At 41.4% G+C, this 16418-nt stretch overlaps 1 protein-coding gene across 5 annotated transcripts in view; it reads right to left on the bottom strand.

Moving 5' to 3' along the window:
* ADAMTS17 (ADAM metallopeptidase with thrombospondin type 1 motif 17) overlaps positions 1-16418 on the bottom strand; it is a 419938-nt gene that overhangs the window by 16647 nt on the left and 386873 nt on the right. For all 5 annotated transcript variants that reach the window (XM_037832907.1, XM_037832908.1, XM_037832909.1 and 2 more), the window contains one exon: positions 10508-10712. In XM_037832907.1, the coding sequence (XP_037688835.1) occupies positions 10508-10712 (205 nt within the window). The remainder of the gene's footprint in view (positions 1-10507; positions 10713-16418) is intronic.

The following is a 16418-nucleotide window of genomic DNA, read 5'->3' as shown; positions in this document are numbered from 1 at the left end:
TGTGTTCATGGGCTACAACAGCCCAAAATGGAGCCTCCAAATCTTTAATTTCAGTTTCACACTTGCTCAATTTACCAAAATAGGGGAGGCTATGGTGGTGATTTTCTTGAGCTGCAACCAACCTGACTTCTAAGAAGTTCCACTGTGTTTGCTTGAAAAAAAATGTACATAAGGTACACATTATTCTTGATATTTCTGTTATTAACATGTATCCCAAAATGTCGTTGAGATTTCTTTTTCCTTTGAATTCACTTTAGCTGTCTGCCTAGAAGTGCCACTGGGTTTTCTTTTTAGATTGGTATAAAATGGTTTCTTTTAGAAGAATTGTACTTGCTTCAGAAACTGGTTATGATATAACCTGGGGGAAGGTGGGGGTGCACCTGAACTGGGCAAGGGGTGAGGGGCTGGTTTGAGGGGCCCCCCGAGTGCTGGGGATCAGCACACAGCAGGATGGGCCCACGGGGCCTCCAGCCATGGTGGGCTGAGTCCAGGACACCAGGAGGGCTGTGGTGGAATGCCTGGATGATGGCAGGAGGGCTGACAATTCTGCATCTCCTCATGGAAAGTCTTTCTGACCATTGCATCAAGTTTGTACTCGTCACTTAGATGGGGGGCTTCTCCCAGGGCCCAGTGTCCACGTGGCTGGCTCCTTCCAAACCAAGACCCTCCTCATTTTTGCCCAAGATCCTGCTTTGTCTCATTCAGTTTGGCTTCTTTTGCCCCTTTCCCTTGAAACACTCAATTCCAGCCTATTTCTTGCCTGGTTTGGCTCCTGTTGACTGGCAGACCCACATTGGTGATCTCCAGGCCCGGGCAAGGGCAGGGTGTGGGCGCTCGGCATCTCCCTCGGCTTCTGAGCCAGGGCTGGAGCCGCCGCCATTTCCCCCACCCCCGGCAATTTTATTGAGATATATTCACATCCCCTAAATCATCCAAAGTGTACAATAGTTGTTCACAGTGTCATCACAGAGTTGTGTGTGCATCACCACAATCAGCCCTTGAACATATTCATTACTCCAAAAAATAAATAAATATAAATAAGAATAAAAACAAAAGTAGAAAAGAACACCCAAAACATCCGCCCATTATTCATTTACTTTTTGTCCTCATCCCTCCATTCATCTCCATACACTAGACAGAGAGATTGTGAGCCACAAGGATTTCACAATCACATGGTCATACAGTGTAAGCTATATAGTTATACATTTGTCTTCAAGAAGCAAGGCTACTGGGTTGCAGTTCAATAGTTTCAGGTGTTTCCTTCTAGCTATTCCAATATAGCAAAAACTAAAAAGGGATATCTATATCATGCATAAGAATAACCTCCAGAATAATCTCTCAACTCTATTTGAGATCTCTCAGCCACTGAAACTTTATTTTGTTTCATTTCTCTTCCCCCTTTTGGTCAAGAAGAGCCACTGCTTTTTGCTTCCCTTGGGATGTGTGTGGTTTGTTTTTCATCCCAAATCAGGAAAAAGCTGGGGGGTAGGTGGTGCGGAATCTACACTGCCAAATTAAAACAACCATGTCTAGAAATGCTCCCTTGCAGAAAATGAACCCATTCAGTTCCAGAAAAAGAGAGGCTCAAGGAGCTTAAATACGGTGAAACTTCAGAAATGCCAGATTCTCATGGGAACAGATTTGATTCTAAAGTGCTTCTAGGGAGCATTTTGTTAATGCTTGGGATGAACCAGAGTTTAGACTATTTTGTGAGGATATGAGGCATATATAGATATAGATATATAGATTATAAATACAGATATTTCTTTAAATCTTGCTTCAATTGTCTCATATTTTTCAAATATAGTTATTTAATGCCTCAATATTGATTGATGATGTCAGTGCTGCTGTTTCTCAAGAGGGCATTTTTTTTCCCCATAAGAGAGAGTATGAGTGGAAAATTTACTGTTTTTATCAGAATAAAGCACAAATTTTGTTTGGATCAAAGGTCATGTTACCCAGGCTCTAAGGCTCATCTATGGGGTGGTGGTGGTGGAGCAGGGTGGGAATGGAGCTGCCTACCTGTCCCCTCCCCCTCTAGCAAGTATCAAGAATATAAGTCCCATATATGACATATAAATTCCAAAAAACAAAATGGTAGTAGAAAGTACTGCCCTTACAGTAATAACACTAAATGTAAATGGATTAAACTCCCCAATAAAAAGACACAGACTGGCAGAATGGATTAAAAAACAGGACCCATCTATATGCTGTCTACAAGAAACTCACTTTAGACACAAGGACAAAAATAGACTGAAAGTGAAAGGTTGGAAAAAGATATTTCATGCAAACAACAACCAGAAAAAAGTGGGAGTAGCTATATTATCAGACAAGTTAGACTTCAAAAGCGAAACAATTAAAAGAGACAAAGAAGGACACTATATATTAATAAAGGGTCAATTCATTAAGAAAACATAACAATCATAAATATTTATGCACCAAGCCAGAATGCCCCAAAATTCATGCGGCAAACACTGCGATCACTGAAAGGAGAAATAGATACCTCTACAATAATAGTTGGAGACTTCAATACACCACTCTCATCAATGGATAGAACATCTAGACAGAGGATCACTAAAGAAACAGAGATGTTGAATTGTATGACAAATGAACTAGACTTGACAAACATTTATAGAACACTGCATCCAACAACAGAAGGATACACTTTTTTTTCTCAAGTGCTCATGGAACATTCTCTAGGATAGACCACATGTTGGGTCACAAAGCAAGTCTCAACAAATTTAAAAATATTGATATCATACAAAACACTTTCTCAGACCACAATGGAATGAAGTTGGAAATAAATAAAAGGCAGAAGGTCATAAAATTCACAAACATATGGAGGCTAAACAACACCCTCTTAGAAAACCAGTGGGTAAAGGAAGAAATTACAAGAGAAATTAGTAAATACCTCTAGGCAAATGACAATGAAAACACAACTTATCAAAACTTATGGGATGCAGCAAAGGCGGTGCTGAGAGGGAAATTTATTGCCCTAAATGCCTATATTAAAAGAGAAGGGAGAGCAAAAATTGAAGAGTTAACTGCTCACCTGGAGGAATTAGAAAAGAACAGCAAACCAACCCCAAAGCAAGCAGAAGGGAAGAAATAACAAAGATTACAGCAGAAATAAATGCAATTGAGAACAGGCAAACAATAGAGAGAATCAACAAAACCAGAAGTTGGTTCTTTGAGAAAATCAAAAAAATCAATGGACCACTGGCTAGGCTAACAAAAAAAAAAAAAAAAAAAAGAGAGCAGATGCAAATAAACACAATCAGAAATGGGAAAGGAAATATAACTACTGACCCTGCAGAAATTAAGGAGATAATGAGAAGATACTATGAGCAACTATATGCTAATAAACTAGACAACTTAGATGAAATGGACAACTTCCTAGAAAAGCATAAACAACCAACATTAACTCAAGAAGAAATAGACGACCTCAACAAACCAATCACAAGTAAAGAGATTGAGTCAGTCATCAAAAAGCTCCCAAAAAGGAAAAGCCCGGGTCCAGATGGTTTCACATGTGAATTCTACCAAGCGTTCAAGAACGAATTAGTACCAATCCTGCTCAAACTCTTCAAAAAAACTGAAGAAGAGGGAAAGCTACCTAACTCTTTCTACGAAGCCAACATCACCTTAATACCAAAACCAGACAAAGATACTACAAAAAAAGAAAATTATAGACCAATTTCTTTAATGAATATAGATGCAAAAATCCTCAACAAGATACTTGTAAATCGAATCCAGCAGCACATTAAAAGAATTATACATCACGACTAGGTGGGATTTATTCCAGGTATGCAAGGCTGGTTCAACACAAGAAAATAAATTAATGTAGTACACCACATCAATAAATCAAAGCAGAAGAACCACATGATCATCTCAATTGATGCAGAAAAGGCATTTGACAAAATTCAACATCCTTTCCTGATGAAAACACTTCAAAGGATAGGAATAGAAGGGAACTTTTTCAATATGATAGAGGCAATATATGAAAAACCCACAGCTAACATCACACTCAATGGGGAGAGACTGAAAGCTTTTCCTCTAAGATCAGGAACAAGACAGGGATGCCCACTATCACCATTGTTATTCAACATTGTGCTGGAAGTTCTAGCTAGAGCAATTAGGCAAGAAAAAGAAATAAAAGGCATCCAAATTGGAGAGAAAGAAGTAAAATTTTCACTATTTGCAGATGACATGATTCTATATGTAGGAAATCCAGAAAAATCTACAGCAAAGCTAGTAGAACTAGTCAATGAATACAGCAAAGTAGCAGGCTACAAGATCAACATGCAAAAATCTGTAGTGTTCCTATACACAAGTAATGTGCAACAAGAGGAGGAAATCAAGAAAAAAATCCCATTTACAATAGCAACCAAAAGAATCAAGTATTTAGGAATAAACTTAACCAAGGACACAAAAGACCTTTACATAGAAAAGTATAAGAAACTGCTAAAAGAAACTGAACAAGACCTAAAAAAATGGAAGAACATACCATGTTCATGGATTGGAAGACTAAATATAGTTAAGATGGCAATTTTACCTAAACTGATTCACAGATTCAATGCAATACCAATTCAAATCCCAACAACTTACTTTACAGAAATAGAAAAACCAATAACTAAATTTATTTGGAAGGCTAAGGTGCCCCGAATAGCCAAAAATATCTTGAGAAAGAGGAATGAAGTGGGAGGTCTCACACTACCTGACTTTGAAGCATATTACAAAGCTACAGTGCTCAAAACAGCATGGTACTGGCATAAGGACAGATATACTGATCAGTGGAATCGAATTGAGTGTTCAGAAGTAGACCCTCACATCTATGACAACTGATCTTTGATAAGGCAGTGAAGCCGAAGCAACTGGGAAAGAGCAGCCTGTTCAATAAATGGTGTTTGGAGAACTGGATATCCATTTCCAAAAGAATGAAAGAGGATGTCCATCTCACACCTTATACCAAAATTAACTCAAAGTGGATCAGAGACCTAAACATTAGCACCAAGACCATAAAACTCTTAGAAGAAAATGTAGGGTAATATCTTAAAGATCTTGTGATGGGAGGTGGTTTCTTAGATCTCACACCCAAGGCGTGAGCAACCAAAGAACAAATAGACAAATGGGATCTCCTCAAAATTAAACACTTTTGTACATCAAAGGACTTTGTCAGAAAAGTAAAAAGGCAACCTACACAATGGGAGATGATATTTGGAAACTACATATCAGATAAGGGTTTAATATCCCGAATATATAAAGGAATCCTGCATCTCAATAATGGAAAGACAAACAATCCAATTAAAAAATGGGCCAAAGACATGAACAGACATTTTTCTGAAGAGGAAACACAAATGGCTCAAAAACATATGAAAAAATGCTCAACTTCACTGGCTATTAAGGAAATGCAAATCAAAACCACAATGAGATATCATCTCACACCTACCAGAATGGCCATTATCCAAAAAACAGAAAATGACAAGTGCTGGAGAGGATGTGGAGAAAGAGGCACACTTATTCATTGTTGGTGGGAATGTAGAATGGTGCAACCACTCTGGAAGACAGTGTGGAGGTTCCTCAGGAAGCTAAGTATAGATTTGCCATATGACCCAGCTATTCCATTGCTAGGTATATACTCAGAGGAACTGAAACTTAAGACACAAACAGACATTTGTAAACCGATGTTTATTGCAGCATTATTCACAATTGCCAAGAGATGGAAACAGCCCAAATGTCCATCAAAGGACAAGTGGATAAACAAACTGTGGTATATACACATGATGGAATATTATGCAGCTGTAAGACAGAACAAAGACATGGATCATATAATAATGTGGATGAACCTTGAGGACATTATGTTGAGTGAAGTTAGCCAGAAACAAAAGGACAGATTCTGTATGGTCTCACTAATATGAGCAGATATTAATGAACAAACTTTGGGAGTTAAAAGCTGACAACACAGGTGACCAGGAGATAGAAAGAAGGCAGAGACCAGCCATTTGATGCTGAAGGACTTCAGAATGTTTAGGACTGATTGCATAGATCCAGAAATAGATAGCATAATACTGTGTGATGGTAGCGCAGTATTGTAAGTACACTGAACAAAGATGTCTGTGAGTAAAGCTGAAAGAGGTGGGATAGGAGAATGTATGACACGAGAGGTAAAGATAGATGATAAAGACTGGGACTGTATAACGTGGCAAAAACTGGAGTGGCCAATGACTGTTACTAAATATACAAATAAAAAAATGTTTTTGCATGTGGAAAAGCAAATGAATGTCAACCATGTAGAGAGCTGAAAAGGGGATGGTATTCAGGAAAAAACATAATAAAGCAAACTGGAGTCTATGGTCAATAGCAACATTGTAATATACCTCCATTAAATGTAACAAAGGCAATATGCCAATGCTAAATGTATATGAGAGGGGGATATAGGGGAGGAATATGGGATTCTTGGTAGTGGTGTTATTTGCTGTCCTTACTAGTATATTGTATTGTATGACATGTTATTTTTCTTTTTATTATTTTTTTCTTATTGCTAAAAAAAAAAAAAACAATTTTTCTTGTAGCAATCAGTATGTTCAAGTGCTGACTGTGGTGATAAATGTACAACGTTATGATGATACCATGAACAACTGATTGTACACTGTGGATAAATGTATGGTATGTGAATATAACTCTATAAAATTGTAGGAAAATATATATATAGGAGTAAAAGTGTTGGAGAAAACATGGTGAGAGGGATGATGCCTCACCAATATGGACTAACTACAATGTGTAAACCCAGAATTGAATCTTAGAACATAGCCTAACGTGGACACAATAATTGTAATAGTCCCTAGATTGTAAGCTCTTACAGCAGTTAACTCTATCCCTGAATTGTAAGGCCTATCTCTAAACTTTGAGATGCTGATCCCCTAGTGTATAACCTGATTGGTCTCTGGAACAATGCATATCTCTGAGACACCTGAAACTCAGAGCTAGAGCTCAGCAGATATGAATGTCAGTATTAGTGCATACAGCCACTGTCAAAAAAGAAAAAAAAAAAAAAAAGCCGAAAAAGAACCCAAACTTCAATTAGTGATATGAATGAAGCAGGTCTGGTTAAGACCAGGGCAAGCCAGGCCAAAGGGTAAAGGTTGAAACTGATTGTATTTTAAAACTTCAACTTCCATATGAGACCAAGGGAAGAGATATCTATTTGGTACAGGATCTAAATTTTCTAAACAGTACAACTCTACAGTCGATTTGTTCAAACACCACAATTACATGGAACTTTGAATAGGAAGTGAGATACGGTAGGTTAGTATAGGCTGGAGTGAAATAGTGACACATCCCAGAGTAATTTGGGCAGATAATAAAAAATATATTTACAGCCTCCCCCTCCCCAGCCCCGAGGATCTGGGGGAAGGTGTGGATGTGTTGGACATCCTCACCTGGACTGGGGTTGATGTTGTCACAAACATTGGGACTGGAGGTTTGATGTGCTGAGTCCTCGATCATGGGACTTGTCCTTATGAAGCTCATTACCACAAAGGAGAGTCTAAACTTGCATGTAATTGTGCCTAAGAGTCTCCCCCTTAGTACCTCTTTGTTGCTCAGATGTGGCCCTCTCTCTAACTAAGCCATCTCGACAGTTGAACTCGCTGCCCTCCCCTCTACGTGGGACCCGACTCCCAGGGGTGTAAATCTCCCTGGCAATACAGAGTATGACTCCCGGGGATGAATGTGGACCCAGCATCGTGGGACTGAGAGTATCTTCTTGACTAAAAGGGGTATGCAAAATGAGACGAAATAGTTTCAGTGGCTGAGAGATTTCAAATGGAGTCGAGAGGTCACTCTGGTGGACGTTCTTATGCACTATATAGATAACACCTCTTAGGTTTTAATGTATTGGAATAGCTAGAAGTAAATACCTGAAACTACCAAACTCCAACCCAGCAGTCTGGACTCCTGAAGACAATTATATAATAATGTAGATTACAAGGGGTGACAGTGTGGTTGTGAAGACCTTGTGGATCACACCCCCTTTCTCTAGTGTATGGATGAGTAGAAAAATGGGGATAAAAACTAAAGGACAAATGGGGTGGGATGAGGGGATGATTTGGGTGTTCTTTTTTCACTTTTATTTTTTATTCTTGTTCTGGTTCTTTCTGATGTAAGGAAAATGTTCAGAGATAGATTGTGGTGATGAACGCGTAACTATGTTATCATACTGTGGACAGTGGATTGTATACCATGGATGATTGTGTGGTGTGTGAATGTATTTCAATAAAACTGAATTTAATAAAAAAAAATTAAAAAAAAAAACCATTAGGTGAAGTTATTTTTGAGGAACAGAGGATTCAAAAGTATCTTAAAATGGTAAGATCCTATCCATTGCGAGGTATTTATTTTAGCAGCCAGGAAACTAATACAGATGTTAAAACCTTAGGTGAAAAGTTATTTTGAGGAACAGAGTATTCAAAGGTACCTTAAAGTGGTAAGATCCAATGATCATCACCTTATTCAAATGACCAAATTTAAAGCTGCTGAAGTATAATCTTATTTATGGTTTGAAAACCCTGAGTTCCTCCTGTAAAAATTCAGTAAGAATTGTGCATCACCTATGAAACATTTCTGCCAGACATATTTAACTCACATCTAATCAAACTTTAGACCTAATTCTAGTTTATAAGAAATATAGTTATAAGAAATGTGGGGGGTAGAGAAACAAGGGAAAGTTATCATGAGGAAATGATCAGAAAAACCCAAAATGTGCAGCATTCTATAAGGCCAGGTCTCTTCAAAAAAAAGTCATTATCATTAAAAGAAACAAACAGGACAAAAAGTAAAAGGCAGGGAACAGTTTAAGATTAAAGAGACATAATAAGCAAATACAATGTGCAAAACTCGTTTGATGTCAGCTTTAAAAAAATTTTTTAAACCTGGTTATAAAAGATATTTTCAAGATGACTAAGAAAATTTGAATATGAAGTGGATATCAGTTAAGGAATTATTAATCTCCTTAGATACGACAGTGGTACTGTGACCCTAAGAAGAAATGTCTTCATCTTAGATACGTGCTGATGGATTTAGGGGTAAGGAGAATTCTATCTGTATCTTTCAAATGGTTGACTCAAAAAATGTGTGTGGGGACTTACGTAATTGAAGATCATTATTCTTGGAAATGTACATGGTGGTATTAATTGTTCTAGGAGCATGATGTATACAACCTATATGCAATTGAAAGACTGACATACAGACGGATGGATAGATGGATAGATAGATGGAATGATACAGCAAATTTGACAAAATGTTAAAATTGGTGGCTCCAGATATCTAGGGGCAGATAGGGGTGTGTTGGAGTTCTCTGTATTATTTTTATAACTGCCCTGTATGTTTAAAAATTTCAAAATAAATGTTTTGTTTTATTTAGGAAAAAAAAAAGAATATAAGTCCCTTGATCGTTAAACATGCAAACCTAAGTACATATAAATTAACACAAATCAAACAACATACTTATTTACTTCTCTCCATTCCCTAAGATATCATAAAGAGTAGGTTTAAAGACTCAGGTCTTTTAATGAACACACGTTAAAATTGGTCTGAAAACCAAACTCAGTTGTAGAACAGCCAAGAGCAAGCCTTTTTTGTTCATTAAAAATGAGCTGAATATGCTCTTGTTCAAAATACTTTCAACTGTTCAGTAATAAAAAGGAACTCTGAAATATTTTCCACGGTGAAGAGTGTCTTGGATTTAGCCTTCTGAGTTTTCTGAAACACTTTTGATGGGAGACCTGAGGGAGGCTTGCCCTTTATTCAGCTATTTTTGTTTTGCTTGCTTTATAGCCAAAATATCAAAATCATTAATGTAAAGTAGGCCTTGAAGGGGGATGTCACCAAAGATAAAATGAGGTTTCCAGGGCCAGACTTCAAAGTTAAAACTTAAGGCTTAATTGACCTCTTCCCAAAACGTTTGATGGCACCAGAGTTGTAGCTCTGACTCGCACACTAACAGCTGACCTTTTCAGCCCAGCTCCTGTCAAATAAAAATCCGCCATGGAGTTAAAGGAAAGCCTCTGAAACTAGCTCCCTGAACTGATCACACTACAGTTCAAGTACGCCCAAAGGAAAAACCAAAAGGTATATACACACATACACATGCACACACATACATATATACACATACATATATATATATACATATACACAAGCACATATACACATACATACACATATGTATTTGCATGTGAATTTGCACAGGAAATGGGATCAAGTCTTACTTTTTCACTGTTGTGTCAGCATATCCATTTATCAGCAACAAGGAGGAGCATGTTATCCCAAATGGAGTTGGAGAATATGTGGGCTGAAAAGAACCTTGGGATGGGGAGGAGGAGGGCATGGGGATGGATGTAGCACCTCACGAACACTCTGGAGTGAAAGGTACCACCTGGGGTCCCGGGGCAGGGCCCAGAGGCCCTCCTGGTGGTCTCCCCACTGGTGGAAAAACCCAGGCACCCACCTGTGACCACTCAGACGCCTCCCAGATGGACAGACAGTCCTGGCCTTCGCAGCTCTGCACGGGTGACGGCCGGGGGCCCGGGCAGTAGAGGGGCCGGGTGGCAACATGGGTACCGTTTTGCAGCTGGTACATGCAGGTCACCTCCCGATGCTGGATGCCCTTCTCACAGGTCGCTGAGCAGGGGCTCCACGGCCCCGCCACCCACCTGCCCAGGGGAAAGGACAGACAGTGAGAGATGAACTGGATGGAGAGGGCACCTGTCCCTTGGGATTGTGGGTGTGTGGTGGGAGGGAGGGAGGTGGACTTGGGGGCCTTTGCAATCCACTTTGGCAATAATTCCAGAGAATCAAAGCAAACTAGTGACCTGAATGGTCAACTGAATTATTACTGTCCCCGACTGATCACTCCCTCCCTGCGGTGTGATTGCCCACCCTGCCCACTGTCACATGGCTTGGTGCTTGGTCATGTGACATGCTCAGTAGGGTGTGAGCAAACAACACATCTGCTTGCCATGTCCAACCAGGTGCTTTCAATGTGATTATGTCATTTGATTCTGACTTTCCTCGTTTCCCACCCTCTACCGTGAGAACAGCAGGTCCCAATAAAGGGTATGCTCCTACAGCTGTGTTCTGGAATAAGCTGACATGTGGAGCTCAGCCAAGCCTGCCAATCCAAAGCCACCCGTAGCCCTCACTTGTGTTGAGCAAGAAGTGTTTTTATTTTGTTGTAAGTCACCGAGACATGGGGGGTCATTTGTTGCTGCAACCAAAGCTGGCTAGTACAATCCCTGACAAAGGATCCTCCAGTCCCGGTTTGATTATCCCAAGACAAGGTGTTCCCTGCTTCCCAAAGAGGGAGGCCCCTGATGAATGGAAACCAGGATTCTTCTTGAGTATGGCAACTTATAGGCTATGGGGAGACTAAGCTTTGAGGTCATCAGTTACAAAGTGCTGTTCAAAAACTTTGCCTCCCTGCCTAGTATTTCAAGGAACCCAATTTTGAAAGTGTCTCTGTTGACCTCAAGGTATCAGAAGGAAAAGGAGCAGTTTAGGAATCATGATTTCTCAGTACACCAGTGAGGCGTTGGATGCCCTTCTGGGGACACAAAAGGACTCCTTTTTGCTTTGGGCCCTGGATAGACCAAGATGATGCCCTCTTTCTCGTCCTTGTTCAGATACTCCTAGTGCCCAGGACCTTACCACTTGTCAAAGTAGCTAAACCTGTGGGATGACAGTGGTGATAGCCACTCAGCTCTTCCTTATTGGTTAAAATATTCCTAAATTCCAAAAATGAAAGAGAAACATCGGGGGTTGGGTGGGATGGTGTATTAGTTAGGGTTTTTTAGGGAAACAGAACCAACAGGAGATATCTATAAATATGAGATTTTATAAAAGTGTCTCATGCAACTGTTGGGATGCATGAGTCCAAATTCTGTAGAGCAGGCAGCGAGCTGGCAATTCCAATGAAGGTCTTCGATGAACTCCCCAGGAGAAGCTGGCTGGCTGAAGAAGTAGTGAAAGTTCTCTCTTCTCCTTTAAAATTCTTCAACTGATTGGATTAAAATCAGCTGATTGAATTCTCTCATTGCAGAAGACACACCCTTTGTTGATGTAATCAGTCACAAGTGCAGTCAACTGACTGACGATTTACTAAAGCAGCCTTCTGGTTTATTAAGCAGCCACAAATGTCCCTGCGTAACGGTTAGGCCAGTGCTTGCCTGACCAGACACCCGGACACCACCACCTGACCAAGTTGACACATGAACCCAACCATCACAGGTGGCCTTTCCACTGATGGGGACCTTCATGTGGGCACTGGGTAGTTCATCTCCAGTTCCAGCTCATATACCCGTCCACTCACTGCATATTTATTGGGAACCTTCCACCCAACCCTTTCCAGAAGAGTGTGTCAGCTCCTTAGATTCTTCATGCAGGAGTAGACTGCAGAGCCCCACCTGTGGCTGGCCCCACCTCTTCTAGCTTCTGGTATCGGCCGGCCATCCTCGGCCTTTCTCTGCTGTCGGACCCTTACTCTGGTCTCTGCCTCCGTCATCACGTGGCTGCCTTCCCTTTGTCTGTATGTCCTTCTCCTTGTCTTATAAGGACACTGGTCACTGGAGTGAGGACCCACCCTAATCCAGGATGACCTCATCTTAACTTGATTCCATCTGCAAAGACCCCCCGTTTCCACATAAGGTCATGTTCAAGGGATGGGGTCTAGGACTTTAACTCATCCTTCTGGGGATGCATCAATCCTTCCCCACCATTTAGGACTTTGGTTCTCACAGATGAACTGGTAGGGGGTGGGGTGGGGTTGGGGAGTGAGAAGGGCACATGGATGAACATTACTGGAAGTCCCCACAGGGCAGCTCACAGTACAGTCCCAGCTCCCTTGACAAACTTCTGCTCCCCCAGTCCCTTCCTCCTGCTTTCCAGCTCTGTGCTGGGTTCTAGGTGTACAGACAGGAATATGGCACAGGGGCTTCGGAGATGGACAGATGACCAGACACTGTGTGTGCAAAGCTCACTGCTGAGGTGTGGGGGTGTACAGAGGGCACCTCACTCCATCTTGGAGTCAGGGAGTAGGAGGAGGTGAAGTCTGAGCTGAGGCTTGAAACACAAGCAGCACTTGGCCACGAAGCAGCAAGGCCCCTGTATACTGTCTTCCTCCATGGTTATTTGTCATTCTAACATATGAGAGATTTAAAAAAAAAAACAAAGTGATGGTAATGGATGGTTAGAAGCAGGGAGCAAGATGAAAAATGGGTAAAGAAGTGAAGTGATTCCAAATCCCAGGCAGCTGAAGGTGAGACCCAAGACACAGGAGAGGAGCCTGGTCTTCAGCCTGTGCCGACACTGGGCTCTAAGTACCTGAGAACACACATCCATGTCTGAAATACGTGGTGAGTGTCCATAAAAGAGTTCCTATGCCACACACACAGACACTTGGCAGTGCATTTCAGCTATTTTTCAGATAGACATTTGTGCTGGTTTGAATGTATTATGGAGGCATGGCCGCACCCATTCAGGGTGGCCCTTGATCAGTGGAGCCATATAAATGAGCTGACGGGCAGAGGGAACTCAGTGCAGCTGTGAGTGATGTTTTGAAGAGGAGCTACAGCCAAGAGGGACCCTTTGAAGAACGCACTGGAACTGAGAGACGAGCTTCAGCTTACAAAGACATTTTAGAGATGACCTTTGAAAGCAGACTTTTGCTTTGGAGAAGCTAAGAGAGGACAAACACCGCAAGAGCAACAAAGAGTGACGTTCTTGAGGAGCTGAAGCTGAGAGGACCGTTCTGGGAGAAAGCCATTTTGAAACCAGAACTTGGAGCAGACACCAGCCACTTGCCTTCCCAGCTAACAGAGGTTTTCCAGACACCATTGGCCATCCTCCAGTGAAGGTACCCGATTGTGATGTGTTACCTTGGACACTTTATGGCCTTAAGACTGTAACTGTGTAACCAAATAAACCCCCTTTATAAAAGCTGATCCATTTCTGGTGTTTTGCATTCTGGAAGCATTAGCAAACTAGAACAACATTTTACTCCTGATCTTGACAAATATATCATGGTGTGAGGGGAAGAAAATTCAAGAGAAGTCTTGCAACTTTTTTTTTGGTGGCTGGAAGAACCATTTCACCTGATGGCTACGGCTGTAGGACGTCCACTTACAACATTTGCCCAACACTGTAAAACTGAATATCACAGTAAAATCTCATTAATTCCAAGCTCAGTAATTTGGGAGAGGAACTGCAGTAACATAAGACAATTTACATTACGATGACAACTTAAGCCTTTTATGTTTTCACCTGGGCTCCCTAAAAACCTTAATGGCAACATTTACTAGCCAAGTTCAAGTTAGCAACCCTTCTCAAAAGGAATAAATCTGTAATTCTTTAGAAGGCCACAGTTAACACTTTCCTAATTCAGGCCACTCTTTCCCTGCTTCTTCTGAAGGAGTCAGGGTGGACTCTTAATTCCTTCTCTGTCCAGCACAGCAGACTCAACTCCCTGCATGTACTTCAAGTCAACTCACTGTAATGAGATCCTTCGAGCAGCTCAGTCACTATGTGAAAGTCTATCTGATTTTCTGTTGCTCTTGTAACACAGTTACAAAACAAGACAAGTTCACTGTCTTACAGTTGTGGAGGTCATAAGTCTGACATGAGTCTTACTGGGCTAAGGCCAAGGTGTCAGTGGGGCTGCATTCCTTCTGGATGTGCTCATGGAGAACCATTTGCTGCCTCTTCAAGCTTCTAGAAGCCACCCGCATTCCTCACCTTGGGGTGTTCTCCTCCACCCTCAATGCCAGCGATGGCAGGACAAGCCTTTCTCATAGTGCATCACTCCATCCCCTTCTTCTGCCTCTCTCTTCCACTTTTAAGGACCCTGATGGTTACACTAGGACTCCAGAATAATCGAGGAAAATCTCCCAATTTTAAGGCTAGCTGATTAGCAACCTTAATTCCATCTGCATCCCTAAATTTCCTTTGCCACACACCATAGTGCATTCACAGCTTCTGGGGAGCACATCACAGACATCTTTGGGGGCCATTATTCTGCCTACCAAGACCCTGTCATGTTCAAAGTTCTGAAAAATTTCAGCTTCTATTTGAAGTTCAGTTTCTATTCAAATCTGGATTTGGAGGAGATTGAAACCAGGGCAAGATCTCATAAGAGCTGCTGAAATGTGGCTTAGTTGTTGCAAGGAAACAATGGCATCTTCAGTTCATATTCTTCTGACACAGTTATTTTATGTTGACTAGAAAGTGAATCTCAGATACAGAGAATGGAAAACAGAACTGGTAAGTCATTTATTTTCAACAACTTCAAACAGTAATAAGCAGTGCGAGACATTGTATTTCAACACAACCTGGGCTATTAGGTGATCTGTTCATGGGGTCGGGTCAACTTGATCCCTTCCCAAAATTGGTGAAAAGGAAGGATCTGGCATTGGCTGAGCACGTACTTTGTGCCAATATCCACACTAGGAATGTTCCCAATAATAGATGAATTAATAGAAGTAAGGAAATAAGATGACTGGATTATTATTCTCTAGCACCTCTTAAAGAGACTGGCAAATCCTAGGCATAGCATCAAATAGGTAACATGCAGAATCCATCACAGCATAAAAAGAATGACAGGAAATAGCACCAGAAAATTCAGAAAGCCATAGGAAAGGTTAAAGGGAGAAAAGGTGACTTGTTTTTCCCCTGGACACATGAGCATTAATTCCATGCCAAGCCTTGAACCAAGAGCTGGGGCACTTGGCTCAGTATTCCCACCTTTATTGGGTGCAGTCAAGAGGGTAGCCCATAGGGGAGAGAAAAGCATACAAGCAGGCAATTCCTTTACCATGTGACAAGTGCTTGGGTTGGGTCCTGAAGGTCAAAGTGAAGGCCAATCAAGGACTCAGGGCTCTGACAGAGGGAGGCTGCCTGTCAAATGTCAAGGAGAGAGAGTGGGGGTGTAACTGCTAAGTTCAGGATGGCTCCTTGGAGGGTACTTAAGGGTGGGTGGGAAGAAAGTTTGGAAAGGCCAGCTCAGGAATACCCCCAATTGCTTTGGGGCACCTCTAATTCTCTTGTGGATAAGATGAGGACTTCTACCAGGGCAGTGGTGGTAGAGATGGAAAACGGGAACTGCTTTAAGAGCTATGAAAGAGTTGAATGGACAGGGCTTTAGGTATGTGGGATCAAGGAGAGAAAGGAGGCAACAGTCAATCTCAGGATTCTGATGGGTCCTGAGAACATTGGTGATAGCTTCATTGAGATGGAGAATCCAGGAGAGGAGCTGCCCTGGAGCAGAATGGTGGGAGCTGTGTTGAGAGGGTTGGGGTGAGGTGGCCACTGGGTCACCAAGTGGAGGTGTTGGGAAGGTCTGAATGTGCAGTTCTGGGGATCAGGGGTGA

The sequence above is a fragment of the Choloepus didactylus genome, chromosome 4 (assembly GCF_015220235.1).
Source record: "Choloepus didactylus isolate mChoDid1 chromosome 4, mChoDid1.pri, whole genome shotgun sequence".
Lineage (NCBI taxonomy): Eukaryota > Metazoa > Chordata > Mammalia > Pilosa > Megalonychidae > Choloepus > Choloepus didactylus.
Note: the sequence above shows the minus strand (reverse complement) of the source record. Positions and strands in the feature narration are given on the sequence as shown.